The 19,751-nt window shown below is 37.4% G+C and overlaps 1 protein-coding gene across 1 annotated transcript in view; it reads right to left on the bottom strand.

The window, feature by feature from the left end:
* The window catches only part of lrrc75a (leucine rich repeat containing 75A), a 97,522-nt gene extending 81,436 nt beyond the window's left edge, over nt 1–16,086 (bottom strand). The window contains exon 1 of the mRNA XM_033977709.2: nt 15,813–16,086. Coding sequence (XP_033833600.1) covers nt 15,813–16,067 — 255 coding nt within the window. The 5' untranslated portion in view covers nt 16,068–16,086. The remainder of the gene's footprint in view (nt 1–15,812) is intronic.
* Between the last annotated feature and the right edge of the window lie 3,665 nt (nt 16,087–19,751).

The following is a 19,751-nucleotide window of genomic DNA, read 5'->3' as shown; positions in this document are numbered from 1 at the left end:
TATTCTGGTGGTATATCCCGTGCAGGGGCTTGTCCTTCGATGATGGTTCCTCCAGCACCTCTTCCTCTGCGCTCCACTGTTTGAGACATTCGCTGAGCACATCATCTGTTGGGGCCTTGTCTTTGATGAACTTATGGATCTTGGATGTTTCATCCTGGACTGTGGCTCTCACGCTCACTAATCCTCGGCCTCCTTCCTTTCGGCTCGCGTACAGTCTCAGGGTGCTGGATTTGGGATGGACTTATGATTCCTGCTGGGTATTTAATTATATATATATATATATATATATATATATATATATATATATATATATATATATATATATATACATATATATATATATATATATATATATATATATACACACATATAAAACTCAAGTCCATGTAAAAATAGCTTTCTGTATATGAGGAGTTCCGCTATTACAAGGACATTGTTGAAGTCCTATTAAAGGAGAGAGAATAGGAGAAATATTTCTTTTTTTTTTTCTTTTTTTTTTTTTACAATAGAAGGCTTTGCTTGTAAATGCTGTAAAAGTAAACATGTAAATTGTGTTTTGCTTGGGCTGTTTCTCTCCTCCTCACCATTTTCTCTTCACTGTGTACCAGAACAACTGTACAGTCATTAATACAAGCAGCTAATGTTTAATTCATTGGCACTTTATAATGCAAATAGCCTGAATTATTTCTTTCCATTTGGATTATTCTTGTTAGCTGTCGTTGGAGTCGATATTCCCACAACTATTAGCTCCTGGGTACTGTATTTACTCAACATTAAAAGGTGCACTGCGTAACTTTCCTGGTGAGGAGTCCATCACCTACTTATTTTGCCTGGAATATTTCACAATATAGCATTCACTAGCATGGACCCCGGCACAAAAATGGTATATGATGAAGATATTGATTGATGATAAGAATAGATGAGGTGAGGTGAGGCTGAAATGAGCAGTGGTTCCCTGGGAAGGAGCAGAAGTAGGTTGAGGCATGGTCCTGCTAATGAATCTCAGTCAATCATATTAACTCCATATATATTTATCTATCTTTCATTTATTTATGCAGTTGCAGGTGTTTTTATTTACTAATACAATATCTTGAAATATATCCATTCTCCAGATCTGAGTTCTGCCTTGGCCGGGACTAGTCACCTACTGGGTTCCATGGAGATGAATGAGCTTAATGCCAAAATTCAAGCAAAGCAATAAAATCTTCAAGCGGATGGCAGAAAAGTTACATAGACATCTTACCCTAAGCCTTAGGATAAGACGTCTGTAATCATACCAGGTATGATCCATAACACGCAAAAAATTTAATTCTGTCAACTGGAAAAACGTTTTAGAGTGAAGACGATTTTCCATTCTTCAGAATCACTCTAAAACTTCTGTGTCACACTAAAACTTCTGTCCAGTTGACAGAATTGAATTTTTGTTTGCCATAACTTAGGGTAAGACATGTAGAAGTTTTAATAATTTTCCAGAAACAGAGTTTTTGTTGATTAAAGGTGCAAATATAAATGTTTTTTGTTTTTTTTTTACTGCAAGAAATACTTCACAAAACATACATTATTACTGCAATCACTTCCCCACAGATCTGACTTCTAACTTGGTATCCCTTGCTTGTCGCCATGGAGAGAGATAAATTTACTGGTAATTACATACTGTGGAGCATTCCAGGCAAAGTAAAAAAAAAATTAAATACAAATCACCAGAGCAAACCTTGCACCATCAAGGTTAACAGTATTTCTGTGTTGTTGGTCAATTTTTCTTAGCAATAATCCTAAGCACAGCAGCGGTAAATCCCCCAGAGGTCAGACAAGCTTGACCTCTAGCACAGTGAAAATACAAGGATAGGAAGGATAAAGTTAGAGGATTAAGTTGAACATGAAATAGGAACTTCAAAATAGATACAAGATTGATGCTTTACATTGGAACTATAATAAATCAACACATTGAAGTATCTGTGAAAAGACATAATTATGAGTCTAAAGAGTACTTTCTAAATAGAGATGCAGAATATATTGAAATCAAATCTAAATCACAATGAGTCTACAATTATCAAATCGCAAAGGCGGCATTTATTTAGATAATATGCAAAGAACAAAATATCCTGTATTTTATAGAAAATGCTTATTTTGCTTAGTTAGATCGCTGCATACATGTTCTAAAATTAATGGGATTGTTGTATTAGTTTATCTGTTCAGATTTCAGTCTTCTCTCAAATGCCCAATACTCCTGGAGTTATTCTCTTAAAAAAATCCTACTTTTCTAACCTAAATTGCAAATCTAATCATAATTGCAACACAGAAATCAAAATTTGATTTGTTTCCAAAATTGTGTAGCCTTATTTATAAAATCCTAAATATATCTGAAAAACTGCACCGGGAGTCAATATGACAAATTGTAATTACAGAAGACAATAATTTGAAAATCCTTTTCAACCTATATTAAACTGATCAAGCTACAAAGACATGATATTTAATGTTCAAACTTTATTGTTTTTATGCAAATTTTCACTCATTTTCAATTTGATGAACAGTTTCCAATAAAGCTATATTTTTAGATCTTAAAAAGGCCTTTGACACTGTAAACCACGAGATATTGATGTCTAAACTCTGTACAGTTAACTTCTCTCCAGATACACTGAAATGGATCGAATCTTACCTGGCCAACTGCTCTCAACATGTCCTCATTCAGTCTCAACAATCTTCAGCACTGACTTTGTCCACCGGTCTTCCCCAAGGGTCCACATTAGCGCCACTGTTATTTTCACTATACATTAATGATCTTCCCTCCATTTGCAACGATGTCCACATACTAATGTACGCTGATGACACATGGCAATAACATCTCCCAGGTCGTGGACAAACTCACTCACCCCATGGCTCAAATCTCATCTTGGCTAAATCACTCCTGTCTTAAATTGAATACATCCAAAACAGTAGCAATGATTTTCACTAAATCCAACAACACCAACAACACTTCCCATACAGATCCAGACATCCTTGTCTCTGGAGAACGGTTGCAGATTGTCCGACAATACAAATATCTCGAAATTCTAATAGACTCAAAATTATCATTCAAATCCCACATTAATAAAATCAGTAATCATATAAAATTCAGTATTTGCAACTTCAAACACATTCGGCATCAAATGTCCACCCAAGCAGCTAAAATGTTCATGCAATCAATGATTCTCTCTCACATTACGTACTGTTTACCTGTCTGGTCCCTGGCAAATACCACAACACTGAAACCTCTGCAATCACTCTACAAGCGAACTGCTAAAATTCTGGATAAAAAACAAACCATTTTCACCACTGTCCAATACTCCAAAAACACCATTTACTCAGCCTGGATAACATGATCAAATACTCTAATCTCTGCCTAATCTATAAAATCATTCGCGGTATCATCTCCACCACTCAGTCAGTTTATCTCCATCAGAACCATCAGCTACAGTAGAACTAGAGGAGCAGCACGAGGAGACTGCATCATCCCCCTCAGGAAAAGTTCCTTTGGGCAAATAGCTTTTTCTGTTCATGCTGCCTCAGACTGGAACCTCATACCCACAACCATCAGATCCACTAACACTTACCACACCTTTAAAATACAGTTATAACAATGGCTAATTGGAAACCAGATCTGTGAACATTGAGTTATCCACTGTCGCTGCCCCCTGCTGGCCTCTTGCCCTGTATCTGTGTGCGACTGTCATGTGTGTATGTATGTGCTTTCTTTATGAGTGGTGGTGTGTAGTTGAATGATTGTTGTGAGTCTGCCATTTTATGTGAGAGTGTATATATTTCTCACTGTTTTCTATGTATTTATTGTATTGTAATTTTTACTCTTGTTTTTAGGTGTTTTTAGGTGGACAGTATCTGCTGTCAAGGAATGACGGATGAAAAATAGCCTTTGGCTAATTCTGGCATATTTACAGAAATGTCGATTAATATGCACTGTCCCTGAAATAAATAAATAAATGTAAAACAAAACTTAAAAGATTTTTTATCAAGTATTTTCTTATTATCTCTTTAATCAAAGGCATTATAACTGATTTATTTCCCATGTATATGAGCAAAATTTGTCTTGCCCCAGTACAGGTCAAAATATGTCAGCTGCTTGCTGTCTGCATCGAAATATAAAGCATTTCATTGTCCAATAATCAGTAAATGCACGTTAGCATGCTAGTTGTTGTTAACTTTACAAAAACTCCACTCTGTTCTCAGAGAGTTGTGAAAAGTGCTTGTAAGCTAATTGCAGTAAATAATTACAATGTTCAGAATGCATAAATTAAGAGAAGAATAACTTAAAACTCCATACTTTCTGTAAGGCTTTGACTGTATAGTAATGCCCAGCTCCACACAGGGGTGTCCTTCAGGTTTAAGCCTATTTACGTTGTGTGAGCATTTCCTATTGATTCTGGGATTAAAAATTCAGAATATATGATAAGGGAAACTGTGCAGTGACAGAACCAGAAGTGGAAATCCCGAGAGTCTTAACAACAAACAGATTTGTGAGTGTGTATATAGAGCCGCTGCTGTATTCCCTGTGGCTGACTCACCGGAGGATAAGCTCTTCACAGTAGCAGCGTCATTGTGTACAGTGCTGTCTGTGGGATGGGAGATTAGGTGAATAAAAGTGGTTTCTGCTTTCACTATAGGAGTACATCAAAAGAATGTGGTATAGAATAACAGGAAAATATATACCAACATACATACGTAACCTAAGAATATAGTTTATAAAGTAGAAGTATAACTATAGACACTGTGATGGCAATTTAATTATTCATCAATAGATGTAGTAATTTTCCACAACAGACACTATGCAGTAAATGTGAGTTATATATGCCAAATCAATTCATGGGTTTCAGCTTCCTGTTTAAAGGCAACATCTTGCGGACTTTTGCCTGTGTTGTGCTTGTATCTGCTATATACTTGTGGATCATTATGTTATAAATTAGGCATTTTAAATGGCAATATTTATCTAAAATGACTTAATAATGAAACAAGTCTATGTTAAAAAATGTTTGTGCCCAATGAGAGCAACCTCATCGTAATTGTCATCACAAGAACGAGCCATCAATGACTTTGCGACACTGCTGAATCCTACATGTATCACCAATTAAGAAAATGAAATGAAGAACGACGTACAGAGCAGAGAGCATGTACCGGCAGCAGTGAAAAAGGGGGCTGATCAGATTAAAGATTGCTCAAACATACACGAATCATTCCAAATACAACTTCGAGAGGGTAAATGAGAAGGAAACAACTATAACATGGTTACAAGCTCTAAAAGTCGATTTTGCAGAATAAGGTAGCTTTAATTGCCAGGCAACAGTCCAATTGTTCATCATTCTGAAACGCATGGACGGACTAATAAGGAGGAAGGTGTATGCTTGGGTTGGTTGAGTGTAAATCTGAACATAAAACAAAACAAAAACATAAAAAAAAAAAAAATCACACATGCACAATTAAAATAATAAAACAACAACAGCAATAATAATAATAATGATGAAACTACACTGCAAGACATTATTTTTGAAGATAGGAAATTCAAGGTTGTTTGATTTTAAAACAAACTCTTTTATTTTTTTTTAATTTACAGTACAAGATCTTCTTTTTATAAGGTATGTTTTCCAAATTATTTATCAAGAAAAAAGAGATACCAGATTCTGCCTCTTTGTTTAAATCCAGTATATTACCATATTTTCCAGACTATATGTCGCTCCGGAGTATAAGTTGCACCAGCGGAAAAATGCGTAATACTGAAGAAAGAAACATATACCGGTAGTTGCATTGGACTATAAGTCACATTTTTTAGGGATTTTATTTTTATTTTTTTTTACAAAATCTGACACCAAGAACAGACATTTTATCTTTAAAGGCAAGTTAAAATAGTAACAATAAAATAGAGAACAACAGGCTGAACAGCAGTACAGAACGCATAGACAACACAACACATCAACAACGAACTGAATATATGTCTGGTATGTTTACGTAAGCTATTAACAGTTAATCAGATAACAACGCAAACGTAACATATGCCAACTTGTCCACAAACACGAGACACGAGAGTTCTTTTCACTTATGTTTACTGTGGTCTTACTTCTTCATCACACTTCACACTATAGAACTAGCAAACACATAAAATATAGCATAAGCTCTAGCTCATATTTCATATAAACACAAAATTGCATATGAACGCATGAAAAATATACATACCACTTTGGCCTGCAAGTAAACAAACCGGTGAACTGAAAACTTTATATTTTACTTCTGAATTGTTTCTTAAATAGTGCTCTGCCGGGTGAGACTTTGCATTAGCATAAAAAAGGCCGAACTAGAAAACCTTAATGACCTTAAACTAGACTTATGATAAACTAAACATTTACAATATTGTTCCAAATGAAAATGTATTACCTTTATGGTCTTATAAATGAAGGGGAAATAAATAAGGGGAAATTAAATATGAAATGTATAAAAGAAAATGAGTCAAGTAAATTTTCTTACAGGTATTACAAACACACCAGCAACATCTATTGGTCAAACAAGTGAACTGTAAAATGTATAATCAACCATTACATAACACATATTTATTCAGCTACATGAAGCATAGACAGCAAACTGAATAAGTGTCTTGTATGTTAACATAAGATATTAACAGTTAATCAGATAACTAAAGCATAAAAACAAGCTAACAAGTTTACTCTCGAGCTCTCTCCAAATCACTAAATCCATTGAATTCTTCATCCTCGGTGTAGCTTCAGAAAAACTCAGCCTGCTCTGGAAGTAGATGAAGCACCGCTTCCGCGTGGCTGCCATACTGGTACACAAGCCAAGAGTGCCCTTGCACAGGTGTCATGACAATGGTGTGATAATAAAGAAGATGTAAAATTATATATTTTAATAATTTCACATCTGTTACTATTACTTTTACTTAAACATCACTATCCCTATCCCATCCCTACAGGTGGAAATTAGTACTTTTGCTAGAACCTGACACCATACATCCTTCCTGTTTTTTTGGGGGGGTTTTTACGGTCAGTGTATTGTTATGCATTGTCCCTGTTCAAATAAAAGCATACCATACCATACCATCTGAGTATAAGTCAAACCCCCCACCAAACTTTGAAAAAAAATTGTGACTTATAGTCCGGAAAAAACGGTAATCAATTTAATTAAACACCACACAGAAGCACCATCCTATTCATTGATAAATCTTGTCAATCCTTTATATACCCACCTATTCAACTGATGACATTTTTCTCATTTTCTGACTCCTCTTTCTCTTTCTTCTCCTTCCATTGCAAACAGCAGCTGCAGCAGAGATCAAGCCAAGCCCCTAATGCCCAGAAAGAGGGACTGACAAGCTGTAAATACCAGCAACCTCATGTCTCCACTCTGTAACAGACTCTGAATACCAGCCAAAAGTCCACAGACACAGAGCGGCCAGCCAGAGAGGTGGGCAGTGATCTAAGAGATGCCCATTTATACTGTTTAAAAAACATGGAATAAACAACCAGTGCATTTTCAACTATTTGCAGTGGTCCAAAGTAGAGCTGTTAGATGAATTGCAATGGCAAGGCAAGGCAAGTTTATTTGTATAGCACACTTTGTACAGAAAGTAATTCAAAGTGCTTTACAGGATAAGAAAAACATTAAAATCGCAATACAAACAAATCAAAACATAAATAATTATCATAAAATTAATATTAAAAGAGATGAGTGCAGAATAAAAACCTTTCAGTCATAGGCACAGCTAAACAGAACCGTACTGAGCCTGGATTTAAACATTGATGAAGTAGAATCCTGTCTCACATCTTCAGAAAACTGTTCCAGGTTTTAGCTGCACAAAACTGAAATGCTGATTCCCCATGTCTATTCCTGACTCTGACACTCTGAGGACTTCAAGTACCGGCCTCCTGCTGGTGCCCAAAGTGTGAGATGGTTCATATGCATTAACATATTGGAGATGTAATTTGGTGCTAGGCCATGGAGAGCTGCAGGACTGTTTTAAAGTCTATTCTCTGAGCCACAGGAAGTCAATGCAAAGACATGAAACAGGACTTATGTGGTAATACTTCCTTCCAAATCATTTAGCCCTAGTCCAAAGTTATTCCTCACTTTCATAACGCATTCCGAAAATCCTAATTATCCACTTCAATAAGTTTGTAAATAGATCACAAGATCACACCCTCAGTGGGACTGATACAGGTTCAAAAGAAGGGACTGACTGAATAAGCCACCTGTATTTTTTTTTTTTTTTTGCTTGAGAAAAAGTAAAACAAATCCACAATTATTTTTAATACTTCAAGAACTTTTACTACTGCTACTAGAATGTTATTTCTTTTACTGCAACTACTTCCTTGAATATATGTATTACCATAATGTAAACTAGGTACACAGTGTGCTTTCAGGTTTGTCCAATTGTGTTTTGCTTGTATCACTATCACTATTAACAACAAATATTATTATTTCAACTAGTCATAGCATATCGAGCATTCTTACAAATATGTATAGCCTAAATGTTGCCACTACTGTTATCATGATACTAAAATTTCAAACTGGGTTTTGATACTAAGGAATAGACTCAATACTCAATACTGATTCTGATAAAAACACTCTTTATTTAGACAACAGAATGTCATTTTCAACAATAACTCATAGTACTTTATTTTATATTACCGTGTGGTGTTATATCTGTATAATTCTTCAGCCACCTAGGTATATTTTCTGTATTGATTGTTGAGTGTATTAGAGAGGTATTTATTGCTATAATTATCTATGGTTGAAAGGCCATATGGATTTCAGTTAATACCTTTAATGTAGCTATTACGCCACCTCCTCTAGTCAATGAAAAGTTCTTTTACCGATGGCTGGATAAATCTTTAAAACTTAAAAATCTTTAAAATCTTTAAAAACTTAGTTGCTGATGCCAATGCCAACAATGCTGCAAATGCCACCAACGCCACCATTGAACTAAAATCATTTACATAAATTACAATTAGAAATATATAATAATACAAGACATAAAATAAACATATGAAATTACAAACACATACCTTGCTGGCTGACCCAAATTTAGGAGGTAGAATGAGCTTTTAAATACACTTGAATAACTTAATTGTAACTTTAATAGTGTACACTTTGCCCACAGGCCACTTTTGGCAGGTAAACCAGGCGTGCGTCTTTTTCAAGTGGTCAAGCAGAACCAAACAAAACACCAACAATAGTTCCTACCATACTACCAAAATAAAATACTAAATATTGTCACATTTGAGTCAAATTTGATTTAACTGTTTCAAATATAAGCTTGGGTCATTTTAATCATTCACAGCCAATACTGTCAGTAAAAGCATGTCATTTGGAGCAGAATAACTTTCATGTTTTTGTGATAATATCCACTGACTAAACTAAACTAAGTCACATTCATGAAATTGATACTGAAAGCTGTTTTATCCATTATTAATCTATAACTGTGTCAAACTTGTATTTAAAAGTAATATTTAAATTCTTTTTCTTTTCCTAAAGATAAAATTATGAAATTCATGTACCATTTTACTTTGGCTTAGTCAAGTATTATTTATTATGAAAACTGTCAAAAAGTGCAAAAGAAAGTGAGTTTTACAGTTGGTCATGATTGTGAATGGTGGGGTAATACCTTGCATTGTCAATTAAAGGTGCTATAAGAGTTTTTTTATCAGTTTATTCTAAAAATATTCTATGTTGATTTTAGTCACTGACATAGTAGCGCATTTATTTTTAATGTAATTTTAACATAAAGAATATGGTTGAAAAAAGTCTTGATAATGCAAAATGGCTGTTGTTAGAAGACCAAAATGTCAGACTTGATTTCAATACAAAGGAAAATGCTCAATTCTGCTTTTGATATCACAATGAAAATCAAACACTTTTAATAAAATGCAATATATTCTTCTTAACAATGACATTAAAGTTTATGCTCGAATCCTGGCTCATCGCATTGACCCATATATGTCTAAATTGATTGTGACCAAACTGGTTTTATTAAAAACCGATTGGCATCTGATAACATAAGACGTTTACTTCATATTAATCACACCGCCACTGATATCCCATCTGACTGTTATTTTATCTCTTGATGCTGAAAAAGCTTTTGATCAGCTTGAATGGGAGTATTTCTGGATAGTTATGGATCACTTTAAACTGGAACAAACCTTCATCAATATGGTAAAATTATTATACACAGACCCAACTGTGGTAATAAGTGGAAGTATTACGTCATCTTCTTTCCGTATATCTAGATCATGTCGTCAAGGGTGCCCTTTAAGTCCTTTTCTTTTTGCCTTGTCTTTAGAACCTTAACCTTCAAAAAATAAGACAAAAAAACTTTATCCTAACTTTTATCAACATTTTATTATATATAGATAAAGCATCTATCCCACATATACGTGAGAGATTTAAAGAGTTTGGTTCACATTCTGGATATAAGATAAATTGGTTAAAATCTGCTTTACTTCTTCTTAATTCATCTGCCAACCTTGTATCACTTCCGTCTATAATTCCAAGAGTGGAACATTTCAAATATTTGAGAGTGGAAATTTATTCATCACTAAATGTAATTGCTTCTATAAACTTTACACACATTTTAAACCAGTATAATTTTTTACTTTGAAATGCTTCCCCTCTCTCCCCCGCTTCACTCTCTGGTTCCAAAATATCTATGGAAAAGAAACCGGCCACATGTCTCTTTAGTTACTTTGTAACAGCATAAATCTTCAGGTGGCCTTTCAGTGCCCAATTTCAAATACTACTATTGGTCTTTTGTTTTACATCCACTCTCTTCATGGTTCTGCTCAAGAAATGACTCTTCATAGAAATGCATAGAAGAAAATCTAGTTCGTCCTCATATATTCAAGGACCTGATTTACGCCGCTATTCCACTTAAACAAGCAAAGACTTGTTTTAGCCCAATAATTACTAATCTACTATCAGTCTGGCAAAATGTGGAAAAAGAATCCAAAAACATACAAAAATGGCATAAGAAGAGTTCACTTTTCCATAACTATTCATTACTCTCTGGGGCCAAACCATTTGCATTTTCACAATGGGAAGAGAAAGTGATTCATGTATTAGGAGACATGTTTGGAGACTTTGGTTTTCTCCCCTTTAACAATTTAGGTGATATCTTTAATCTGTCAGCATCTTGTTTTTTCTGGTACCTCCAGTTGAGAGCCTCCATGAAAGCCTATGGGGTTCCATGGATTGAACCTCTCACAACACACAAATTACACAATATATTAAATAGAAAAATTTTAAAGAGTTTTGTTACACAAATATAGAATTTATTATTGACTGCAAATTATAAACCACTGAAAATTGAAAACGTGTGGAGTAAGATTTGGATGCAGTAATGGAGAATGACAACTGGAAAAGAATATGGAACACAATTACTTATTCATCAAAAAATCCAAACCATCAGATATTGCACTTTAACTTTCTACACAGAACTTATTTAACCCCCAAAAAGAGGCACCTGATGAAGCTCACTTCTTCTCCATATTGTGATAAATGCTCAGAGAACACGATTGGTACTGTCATCCACATGTTTTAGGATTGTAAAAATGTCAATATATTTTGGAGAACTGTACATTCTTATTTAACTAAAATGTTAAACAAAGATTTTTGTTTTTCCACACTTATCTTTTTAATTTACGATTTTTCAAAATGACTAAACTTCAAAATACTACTGGCAGGGTTAACAGCAGCGAAAAAACTTCTGGCCCTTCGCTGACAAACATCTAACAACTTGACTCATAGTCACTGGATCAGTACCTTTGGTTATATCATTAACATGAAACTGGTATTTGCTTTTGTTGTCCTGTTTTTGTTATTATACAAACAATACAAATTTGATCACAAAAAAAAATTAATAAAATGCAATATATTGCAATATTCAATGCAAAATTATATCAGTATAGATCCTGGGTCACCTTCTGAGCCTCCTCCCGGGGAGACGTGCCCGAAACACCTCCCCAGGGAGGCGTCCAGGTGACATACGAAATAGATGCCTGAGCCACCTCAGCTGAGCTCCTCACCCTATCTTTAAGGGAGTGCCCTCCTGCAGAGGAAACTCATTTCGACCACTTGTATCGCTTGAAAGGTTATCCAAAGCTCATGACCACAGGTAAATCAAAAGCTTTGCCTTTCAGCTCAGCTCTTTCTTTACCAAAACGTTCCAATACAGTGACCGCATCACTGCAGACACTGCACCAATCCACCTGTCAATCTCATGCTCCATGCTTCCCTCACTCGTGAACAAGACCCCAAGATACTTGAACTCCTTCACTTGAGGCAAGGTTTCCCCGTAGGGAACCCACCCAACCACTTCACACTCGGCTGCAAACCGCCCCAGTGCCTGCTGCAAGTCCTGGTACGATGAAGCCATCAGGACAACACCATCTGCAAACAGCAGAAATGCAATCCTGTGGTTCCCCAAACCGCACTCCCTCCGGCCCCTGACTGCGCCCCCTAGAAATTCTGTCCATAAGAAACACTAAACAGAACCGGTGACAAAGGGCAGCAGGGTCATACAGAGACCGGACAGCCCTTAGCAAAGAGCCCTAGACTCTGTTCTCACGGAGCACCCTCCTGGATTCTCCTCTTCAGTACCTGGGGAGCTTGCCAACCACCTTAGTGACTTCAGCCAGGGTGATGGATGAGTCCGCTTCCAAGTCCTCAGTCTCTCCTTCCTCCTCGGAAGACATGACAGTGGGCTTGAGGAGATCCTCAAAAGTATTCTTTCCACCATCCAACAACGTCCCCAGTTGAGGTTAGCAGCTCTCCACCAGCACTGTAAAGAGTGTTAGTGAAGCACTGCTTCCCCTCCTGGGGCGTCAGATGATTTGTCAGAATTTCTTTGAGGCCAACCGTCTTCCTCCATGGCCTCCCCAAACACCTCCCAGTTCGGGGAGGCCATGGAGGAAGCAGCTGCCTCGGGAGTCCCACAAGCCAACAGGGCCTGATAGGACTCCTTCAGCCTGACGACATCCCTTACCTCCGGCGTCCACCACCGGGTTCAGGGATTGCCACCGCGAGAGACCTTGTGACACCAGAGACCTTGTGACCACAGCTACAAGCAGCCACATCCACATTGGAGGTTGAGAACATAGCCCATGTCGCCAACCTTCCCCTGGATGTGGGAGAAGCTCTCCCAGAGGTGTGAGTTGAAGAGCCTGCTGACAGAGGGCTCCACCAGATGTTCGATCATCAACCTCCAACCTAGGGTGTCCTGGTGCCACGTGCACTGATGGACACCCTTGTGCTCACACATAGTGTTCATTAAGGATGAACTGTGACTAGTACAGTCCAATAATCCAATAACTAAACACCACTCGGGTTCAGATCAGGGAGTCCATTCTTCCCGATCACCCCCCTCCAGATGTCACTGGTGTTTGTTTTGTCACTATTCATGGGGTGGTCTCAATGTGTCACCTCTATATTGTTGCTAACATAATGAATTCACTGTATTTAGTATTCAACCTTAAAAAGGTGCTGTACCTGATTGAAAAGAGCGTAAGAACAAATCAAATTAATTTTAAATGGGACATGCAGTCCAAAATTATTTGTCATTATTCCATTGTTCCTAGTTATCCACTGTTATTAGTTTTGGACAACTATCAGAGGCCAGAGCAGAGTTATGCCATCATGGTAAAAGCTAACAACCTCTAGCATGTTAACAGCACACTTCCTGATTCTCTGACAGTAAAATGCTTTATGATTAGTTGCAGACAGCATGCAGTGGTCTCATTTTGACCTCAAAAGCTGTTTATACAATACATCCTTAATGGAGCAAGACAAATTTTTCTCAAATACATGTTAAACCAAATGGCTACAGCCATTTTAAAGGGCCCATGTTACACTATTTTCTGGTCTATGTTATAAAGTTGTATCCTTATCACAGTCAGAAATGCTGAGTTATTCTCTCAAACAGAAAATACTCACCTTTTGATGTCATGTGGTAATACAAGAAGTGCTCCACTGTGTTTTTACATACAAAATTGTTGGTACCCATCAGTTAATGAAAGAAAAACTCACAATGGTCACAGAAATAACTTGAATCTGACAAAAGTAATAATAAATAAAAATTCTATGAAATTTAACCAATGAGAGTCAGACATTGCTTTTCAACCATGCTTTAACAGAATTATTTAAAAAATAAACTCATGAAACAGGCCTGGACAAAAGTGACGGTACCCTTAACTTAATATTTTGTTACACAACCTTTTGAGGCAATCACTGCAATCAAACTATTCCTGTAACTGTCAATGAGACTTCTGCAACTCTTTGGCCCACTCCACATGAGCAAACTGCTCCAGTTGTCTCAGGTTTGAAGGGTGCCTTTTCCAGATGGCCTATTTCAGCTCCTTCCAAACATGCTCAATAGGATTTAGGTTAGGCCTCATAGAAGGCAACTTTAGAATGTTTTCCTCTTAGCCATTCTTGGGTATTTTAGCTGTGTGTTTTTGTCGTGTTGCAAGACCCATGACCTGCGACTGAGACCAAGCTTTCTGACACTGGCCAGCACATTTCTCTCTAGAATAATTTGATAGTCTTGAGAATTCATTGTACAGATGCACAGATTCAAGACACCCTGTGCCAGATGCAGCAAAGCAGCCCCAGAACATAATAGAGCCTCCTCTATATTTCACAGTAGGGACAGTGTTCTTTTCTTGACATGCTTAATTTTTCCATCTGTGAACACAGAGCTAATGTACCTTGGCAAAAAGTTACATTTTTGTCTCATCTGTCCATAGGACATTCTGCCAGAAGCCTTTGTGGCTTGTCACCATGTAGTTTGGCAAATTCTAATCTGGCTTTTTTATGATTTGTTTTCAACAATGGTGTCCTCCTTGGTCGTCTCCCAGTCTCCCAGTCCAGTTTGGCTCAAACAACGACGAATGGTGCGATCTGACACTGATGTTCCTTGAGCTTGAAGTTCACCTTTAATCTCTTTAGAAGGTTTTCTGGGCTCTTTTATTACCATTCATATTATCTGTCTCTTTGATTTATCATCAATTTTGTCCAGGGATGTTGGCTAATTTCTGAATTATACTGTATTTCCAACTGTAGTCACAGGAACATCAAGCTGCTTGGAGATGGTCTTATAGCCTTTACCTTTAACATGCTTGCCTATAATTTTCTTTCTATTCTCCTGAGACAACCCTTTCCTTTGCTTCCTCTGGTCCATGCTGAGTGTAGTACACACCATGTCACCAAACAGCACAGTGACTACCTGTAGCCCTATATATAGTCCCACTGACTGATTATAAGATTGTAGACACCTGTGATGCTAATTAGTGGACACACCTTGTATTAACAAGCCCCTTTGGTCACATTATTTTCAGTCTTTTCTAGAGGTACCATCACTTTTGTCCAGGTCTGTTTCATGAGTTTATTTTTGTAAGTAATTCTGTTGAAGCATGGTTGAAAAGCAATGTCTGACTTTCATTGGTGAAATTTCATAGAATTTTTATTTATTATTTATTTTTGTTAGATTCATGTTGTTTCTGTGACCATTGTGAGTTTTTCTTTAATTAACCGAAGGGTACAAACAATTTTGTCCACGTGTGTAAACGCCATACACCTTCACTAGAATTATTTCAGCCCTGGAACTGCCAATGCTAAACTAAAGCTAAAAGGTAGCCGTTAAGTTGAAAACTAACGCTTCATGACGTCACAATCTTACAAGAGTCAATTTTGCGTAATATAGGACTTTTAATTAGTATTTTGAAATATGTAATAATAAATAAGCAGTACATAAAGAGCAGTGCCAATACCTGTCGAAGCGTCCTGAGCATCTCCGTAGCCTCGTCATGCTTTCCCTGTTTGGCTAATAGCATCATCTCCTGTATCATCCCGATGCGTCTCTGGTAAGGAGGAGGAGGGCTCCCGCTTCGGTTCAGCCTGTCCCCAGACTTCAGCATCAGAGAGGCCAGTATGTCGTTCCCACGCTCCTTGGTAGGGGTCCTCTTCCAGCTGTGTTGGGGACTGGGCTCTGCCGAATCTTGTCCTTTGGTTTGCTTGGCCCCCATAGCGCCCCCTTACTGTGAGCTGTGATAACGAGAGGCACCAACGCAGCAAGTCATGACAAAGTTGGTAGGTGGCAAATCACCAAAACTGCTAGGAAGAAATATCTGGCTTTAAATACCACAAGGTATTTAAAGCCAGCCAACTTAAAATAAGGGGGTGTGACAACAGCACTTCCAGTGCATGGTCTGAGAGGTCCATAGCAATTGTATCCAAAAAATAGAGAAAAGACAGAATAAAAGATTAAAGTGGTTAAGTTATCTACAACTGACTCCCATTTCAAAAGACTGATTACATTCACTATCAATCTAGAGTGCACTACAATAAAACAGGCACTCTAGAAGATCATTACAACCCATCCAGGCAGAATTATTTATATATATATATATATATATATATATATATATATATATATATATGTAAATATGTCTCTAGTTTTCAGAGATTTATTTTCTTATTTCTTACAAAGAATTTTCAATAATCACCCAACTGCCATCTTACCTACCACTTTGAATGTGATTTTAAAATGTGATCTGTTGTTTTGGGGATTGTCCCATTTGGAACTAGGGCTGTAAATAATGATTATTTTTTAAGTTGAAGTTGAAGTCAGCGATTATTATATTTTTTTTATTAGTCAACTAGTCAAACAATTGTTTCTACTCTAAATTTAAAAACACATTTTAACCAAATAAAGGCTGAGGTATGGTGACTGAATGCTTTTAAATAAAAAATATTTACAAATAAACAGTCATATGAGGATGTAGAATCCCATTAAACTAACCTAATAGCTGAGTAGCAGATGGGCCAAGCACTTGTAGGCCTTACAGCACACCATTTCACTACAGCGTTTCTCTGCTTTAAACTTAATCTAATAGCAAAGATCAAAGATAAGAGGAATAGTTTACATGAAAAAGGCCCATAGTGGAGAATAAACACCACAGTTGTTTATTCTCGTTTTCATGGAGAGGGGCACTTATGCGTCTAGTGACAAAATGGAGGAACACTTTGTGGTGATAGTTGACTCTAAGTGACTGTTGTTGTGGCAACAAAGAAGTGCAGGCCTTGTTAGCGAAACAGGCGGAAAGATTTTTATCAAAACTAATTACACCCAGTTAAAACACAAGTACTGTGATTAGGGGCAATAAAATATAACTAGGATTAGTTTATCCAGTAACAAGGAGGGTTATGGTTCTACTCTTGGTCCATTTTTTTTGTGTTCTTGGGTTGAGTAGTTTGGTTCACACACAACATTCAATTTCTGAAAAAAAAACTGAACTAGACCAGGACTTAACCAAGTCTACATCAGGACTAAACCAGGACCAGTGTAAATGGACCTGAGGCATTAAGTGAGTTTCCTTATTTACTTTTAGTCAGCTCAAAAAGAGGTACAGGTTAGCCCTCAATGATGTGAAGGTCATCAGTAAAAGTAGAACATGTTAGTTGTATCTGTGATTTTCATGATTTTTCAAGATTGTGCATGGCAAGTCCATTCCTCCTTAGGTTGTCAAAAACCCTACCCGGATAACTGATAATAAACTGGTATTGAAATAAAGGTAAACTATATTTTTAATCAGAATTGATGCCTATTTTTTATTTAACACTAACAGCTGGAGGAAACCATTAGCATATTGCTAAATAAATGCCTCTCCATAAAAGTTTCAGATCAGCTAAACCTCCAGGCAAAATATGCATTCTCATCTGTAACAGTTTGCAACAGTGACAGCCAACTTCAGGGACTCCACATCTATTAAGGTATTTTATAACATAAGAATTTTAACCTTCATAGCTTTGTGGGCCTGTAGTGGCTCTCAAAAGACAATATTAGACTTTCTGAGTATCACCAGATTTAAACCTCTTAAATCAAAACTAAACCAGTTCTAAAAAGAGTCTAAACCATGGATAAGGTTGGTTAATGAAAGGAGGTCTAACACATTAGATCTGCCTCTAATTGCATAAAAAGACTAATCAAAATTGCAGAGAGCTTGAGACTGAGAAACACTGGCTTAGTACCGACTTGGTTATATGTGGTAAAAACTCACACTATGTCCTCATTTGGCCCAAGACTTTGCATACAGCATCCTCTCTTCATTTTTGTTTACTCGGTAATGGGGCAGGTGCACTGTGGAGGCGGAGATATGGGATGCACGAGCGCAGGTGCCGAACGTGTCCCGTTCAAAACAACGCATTTAGAAGTAACTGGGCCAGGTATAGCTACTGATGAAATAGTAGTTGAAACCTCGACCTCGTGGTTTAATCGGGGATCAGATCCGTGGATTGTGCCTGCAGCATGGTCGTGCATAGCGCAGCCAACACGGGACAGAGGATGTCATCTTCGGTACAAAATGGCTCACCTATCCCGTAGTCTCCTCCTATCCCGTCTGCAACTTCTGACTGCTTATCTCCCCAAAATCATCAAAATCAAAATCATCTTTCGTTTATACGCTCCCGTTTCAAAGCCAATGACAATAAATCCGTTGAAGAAGCGACGGACAGCCATCTGGAGACTACGTGGTGCATTTGCGGCAGGGCATGGCAATGTTTACGTCTACTGTAGAGGGAAAGGGAGAGAGATAGTCAGGGAGGGAAAACGGTGTTGCTTGCCTCCCTCAAAACAGCCCCAATCAAGTCACGTTTTTCCACGCTATATCCCAAAACAATACCATTCTTCCACGTGGCGTCATTACGTAGAGATGACCGAGCGCAAACGTGTTAAAACCGCTCCAAAACAGCGCAGTAGTGTGAGCAAGGGGTGGAGTGGAGGAGAGTAGTCTTGTAGTCTTGCCTGCTGACTGGCACTGATGCTGCTGATGTTGTGTGAATGAGGAGGAGAAAGGGGGAGGGAGGGGAGCACGCAGAGGGAAAGTTTAAAGGTGCACTACGTAACTTTTATTGTCTCCATGGGGATGTTACTGCTGCCTTTGCCTGTCATGTTCCACAGTATGACATAAAATACTTAGCGCTGATTGAACTACAAGCGTTTTTGCTCAGAAAAATAAGCATTTTGTAAAAAGGGTCTCTCCACAGATCAGACCGGCCTACTTGATAGTCTCCATGGAGATTGCCACAAAGCATCTTTGATCAGGAAGGTACATTGTGTATTTAAACTTTAACTATAGGGTGATACCCGCTAACGGTAAAGAGGGGACTATATTGTCATTTGTTTAGCTAAAATACCGAAAACCGTACTTGAAAAGGACTGTAAGACAAAAAGTGCACCGACAGAACTCCCTCAGATTATGACTGGCACAAGTAAATCGAGAACGGACAATGTCACGCGCTCTTTTCATTGTTTTGTTTATACCAATCTACCAACGCAGGTGTATCCCATTTTTTAAATTTTGAAAATCTGGCCACCCTATTTAACTATAATTTCCTAAAATGCATTGTGTGTGTACGTGTAATCAGACACAGGCACAGAACATGTCGTCTCTAAAACCTAATTATTCCAAATGTTAGCCAGTCTCTGCACAACACGTGTCTTCTTGCTACCTTCACTTTGTTGATTGCTTGCTTCTGTTTAGAGCAGTTAGGCTAGAATTTTTAACACTTACCAAATTTAAAATAAAATTTCTGCCTGAAAAAACCCCCCAAAACTTTCTCTTACCATATCATGGAGCCGTCATTCCCAAGTTAGTCAAATATGCCAAATACGTACGTTTATAACATATCACGTGTTTCTTTTATACAAT

The sequence above is a fragment of the Periophthalmus magnuspinnatus genome, chromosome 13 (genome assembly GCF_009829125.3).
Source record: "Periophthalmus magnuspinnatus isolate fPerMag1 chromosome 13, fPerMag1.2.pri, whole genome shotgun sequence".
Taxonomy (NCBI): Eukaryota; Metazoa; Chordata; class Actinopteri; order Gobiiformes; family Gobiidae; genus Periophthalmus; species Periophthalmus magnuspinnatus.
Note: the sequence above shows the minus strand (reverse complement) of the source record. Positions and strands in the feature narration are given on the sequence as shown.